This window comes from Formica exsecta, unplaced genomic scaffold (genome assembly GCF_003651465.1).
Source record: "Formica exsecta isolate Colony F162 unplaced genomic scaffold, ASM365146v1 scaffold352, whole genome shotgun sequence".
In the NCBI taxonomy this organism is placed as follows: Eukaryota; Metazoa; Arthropoda; class Insecta; order Hymenoptera; family Formicidae; genus Formica; species Formica exsecta.
The window spans coordinates 1,013,047-1,017,284 of record NW_021850773.1 but is presented as its reverse complement, the minus strand read 5'-3'; the positions used below and the strand labels follow the sequence as shown (position 1 = coordinate 1,017,284).

Sequence of the window (4,238 nt, the reverse complement as noted above, 5' to 3'; positions counted from 1 at the left end):
ATTAATTAAAAATTAATTTAATTTAATTAAAAACTTTTAGAGATCATTAGAGATCGAGTACGCGTTTACCATTCAATATCTTCTAATAAAAAAACTAAATTATTTGCTATGATTCCTAATATATTACCGATTTTATTTTGGATAAAACTTAAACTGACGAATATTGATAAAACGGTTTTTTATTTATTCCAACATTTTTATTAATAGAAAAGATCAGTTTTTGCCGGTTTTTCCGAGAAATACTGGTTTTTATCACTGGTATGGATTTAATTTAAAAAATGTGGAATTTTGTCAACCCTGATTTTTTAGCATTGAAAGATACACAAATTTAAAAGATAAATTTCTTTTTGTTTCATATATGATTTTGTGTGCATGCGTTGCGTGCGTGCTGCGTGCGTGCGTGCGTGCGTGCGTGCATGCGTGCGTGCGTGTGTGTGTGTGTCGCTTTTCTTTATGTTTTCTAATTATTATAAAGAAAAATAGATAAATTCATGTGTTATTTAATAAATTTTAATAAAAAAAAGAAGAGATATATATATACCATGCTACTGCTCGTTGACGATTTCAGTTCGTATGATTTAGTTGATCGATAATAAATCAAAGTGCGAAATGGTAGTTGTAAATTATTTTCGTGGCATTTCGTACTTTGCCTTTGTTTAGAAAACGCGAATGGCCGAGCGAATACATTTAATTCGAAATCAGACTCTAAATTATTCCAAATTAATTACGAGATGTAATTTCTTAATCTTCAATATAATTAATTAAATTGAATATAAATATATATTTAATTATATTCATCACTTCAAGCACGATATACTCGTGCCAGATAATATAAATAAAACTTTCAAGATTCTCTTTTATAATTTGAAAGATTTTCCCAATTTTAAAATTAAACTTTTTTCAGGTTGAACTTCGATTCGATTTAGTTTAAATTTCGGCCGCAAAAGAATTAGCTCGACGATTCGCACGTAGTTGTACTCATCCTCCTTCTTCACTCGCCCCGCAATCGATCGCCCTAACTCCTCTAGTAATCGAATCACTCTCATTTAATAAGTTTCAAAGTTATTATTAAGATAAACAAAAAAGAGAAAGAGCTTTCATCGAGAACGTTTTGGCTCTCGACAAATTATACTGTTAGCAATTATGCAGGGTGGTCGATTCGCGTTACCAAAAAGAGGATCGCACGTTCTCTCCCCCCTCTTCCTCCTTTCCCCCAGCCATCACGGCTTTCCTTTGCCTTTCGTCGCCCCTCTCTAATGACCTGTTCGTACGACTTGCAGCTCCACGGTGGCTCATCCCTCGGAATTGCCACCCTCTCCACACCAGTGGGAATAAAAAGTCTTCCCCGTTCCTGTCCCCAAGATAGAGACTATTGGACCCGAGGGTGACGACTTCGCGTCGCGCTCCGAGAAGAAAGGACAATCTTTCGACTGGAAGATAGTAAGTCGTCGATAACAAGAAGAAAGAAGAAGGCGAGGAGGAGGAAGGAAGACGGGGGACTGGAAACTATGGAGAGAAGAGCCAAGAGAGACAATAGACTGCCGCACATTGTAGCCTCAATTTTCGACTAGCCGATACATATACATGCGCGAGATATCGCATGGCGATGCGTAGAAAAATGCCGGGGAAATTTTGACGCAGAAATTTGGAATTTTCATTATTTATTTCTTTCTGAGAAAATTGGAAATTATTTTATTTTATCCTAGAAGTGGAATTTCTTCCGAAAATTTGAAAGTATTTTAAATAAATAAATAAATTCTCAATTTTTTTCGCAAGAATTCTACGAGGAAAGAATTGATTTTTCTCCATTTCTATTCTGAGGTTGTATTCTTCGAAAGACAGTTGCAAATTCTTTCGATTTTTCCTTAGGGAAATACACTTCGAGAAAAAGACTTTATTTTTTTTTTTTTTTTAGACGTACATTTAAATAATAACAATGTAAATCTTTTTTCGGTTTTTTTTTCTGGAACACAATTAACTGAATTATTATTCAGCAATGAAATGGAAATACAAGTACATGACGATATTCTGTTTAACAGTATTTGAATTATGAGATTCAATTTATCTCGATAGAAATTTTTTTGACAGATTATAGAATTTTTATTAAATTCGTAATCAATTATTATAATCATTATCATAATCAATTATCGATATCCTCGTAGAATTTCAGCGATCCTCATGGAATTCAAAGAAAATTCCAAGAATTTTAATAATCAATGTCAAGGACTAAGAAATAATTAAGAAAGAACAAAGAAAGAGACAGAATAGTCGCCACATCCGTCAAACATTCTTTTAGAGAAAATTCATTTAAAATTCCACAAAAACATTATCTCGTCGTTTCTCTGCGCATTTTACCGCATCCTGCATGTATATATAGCAATATATTATACATATACGTTGTATACACATGATATCAAGGGGAGAGAGACACGTGTAACACACATACACACACATACACACACACACACACACACACACACACACACATATATATACATATTAGCCAATTTAAAACACGAAGTAGCCAATTTTAATTCTGAGAAAGAGCAGCGGGAGATAGGGAGGATTTCTGGACGAGCGGAATCATGAGTACCGTGAGAGCAGAAAAGCGAAAAGGTGGAGGGGGAGTAATAGTTAATAGCGTTTAGTAAACACGAGCGTCCAAAAGACGGGCCAGTTCTTTTTTGTTTCTTAGATTTTACACATGTGTACAGGTCGCGCGCGAGGTCAGCTGGCATTTATATTGAATATGCGCACGCGTGGGAGGAAAGTGCCGGGAAAAGGAAAGCAAGATCCTTCTCGTCCTGATAATCGAGGCTCCTCTGACGTTAGAAAATATTTCTGAGAATGTCATACTGCGAATCGAATCGTCCTCGAAGAGACATGCCTCGACGATGTCGTCGCAGTAGCAAGATTAATGATCCGAATCGAATAGTCCTTGATTGGGATTGCGCGAGGATGCCTCGAGGAGTGAAAATATAACTCTTAATCAACAGAACATGTCGCTGCAAATAGACATTTGTTCTTGAAAGAATATCTCTCGAGGACGTCATCTTAATAATGATACAATTATTGCTCTACGAATCGAATAATCCTCGGCAGAATATTACTCGACGAGGATATCTTGAGGAGCGAGTAGACAATTCTCTAAATCCGGTCGTTCTCGATGAGATATCTCTTAAGGATATCGCGCAAGAACATTCAATCCTTGGCGAGATCCTTCATCGTTACAAAGATATTGCGAGTATGTCTGAAGGTCAGGCGGAATGTGCGAAGCCCGCTTCAAATCTAATTGCCACTGACGATATATTATTCGAGGATTTATATCGAAGAACGAGATATATTCGTCGAAATAAGATGTCGCGCGATCGATTCTCTTTCCGACTGGCGGAAACTCGAGAATGTTTCTTCCTCCGGGAAAACGCGACACGAGATGTGTACCGTTTACCGAAGCCTCGTGCGAACTAATCGATCATTGCGAGCATTGATACTTGATCGCGACATCGGCGAAATTCTCAAAATCCGCGACAGATCTGCTACGAAGAGGAACCGAGAGAAAAGAGAAGAGAGAAGATCGACGAGTCGAAGAAATCTTCATCGTCATCGATCCTTCTCGATGAAGTAATGACAATCCGGAACTGTTAAAGGGATTGTATAGCAAGACGAATAGCGGCGAACGATAATATATAACGGGTGGCTAGATCGTGCATTCGATTGGCACTTTTCCTCCCCAATGTGTCGGCATTAATAAGATAACGAATTAATTTCGACCAGCATTTGCTAGGAATAAAGACTAGTAAGTCCCTGATTGAGGCATTCTTCTTGAAGTGGAGAATAGACGAAGAAGAAGGAAAAATAGGTATAAGTTCGGGTAAATGCGCGCGACAATGCGGGATCAAGGAAAAGTGGGAAAATTGCGACAGCGAGTTGCAAACGCGAAAGATTTTGAGATTATAAATTCATGAAAGAAACGTGTATATATTGTCGTTGACAGGAGAGCTTTTGAGTATTCTCGTTACTTCCGAAAACTTTATGTTCGAAATAAAAATTCACATTAGCGAATTTAGAAAAAGTGCAAATTATCTTCGAAGTAATTTCGAAATTAATGACTCGATCGGCTGCGAAGTCGAGACAAATTCGAAAGTTGAAGGATCCCGAAAAGAACTTCCAAAGGATCGTTAAGTTTGCGCTCTCAATGAAAATTAATTTCGAGAATGACGAGAGGATGGAGAGCGTCG

The 4,238-nt window shown here is 37.1% G+C and overlaps 1 protein-coding gene across 2 annotated transcripts in view; it reads left to right on the top strand.

The window, feature by feature from the left end:
• LOC115238610 (serine/threonine-protein kinase NLK) overlaps window positions 1-4,232 on the top strand; it is a 46,081-nt gene extending 41,849 nt beyond the window's left edge. For both annotated transcript variants that reach the window (XR_003884517.1, XM_029812582.1), the window contains one exon: window positions 1,281-4,232. Coding sequence is in view for 1 of the 2 variants with exons in the window: in XM_029812582.1 (XP_029668442.1) it covers window positions 1,281-1,335 (55 nt within the window). In the remaining variant the exon portion in view is untranslated. The remainder of the gene's footprint in view (window positions 1-1,280) is intronic.
• Window positions 4,233-4,238: the final 6 nt, after the last annotated feature.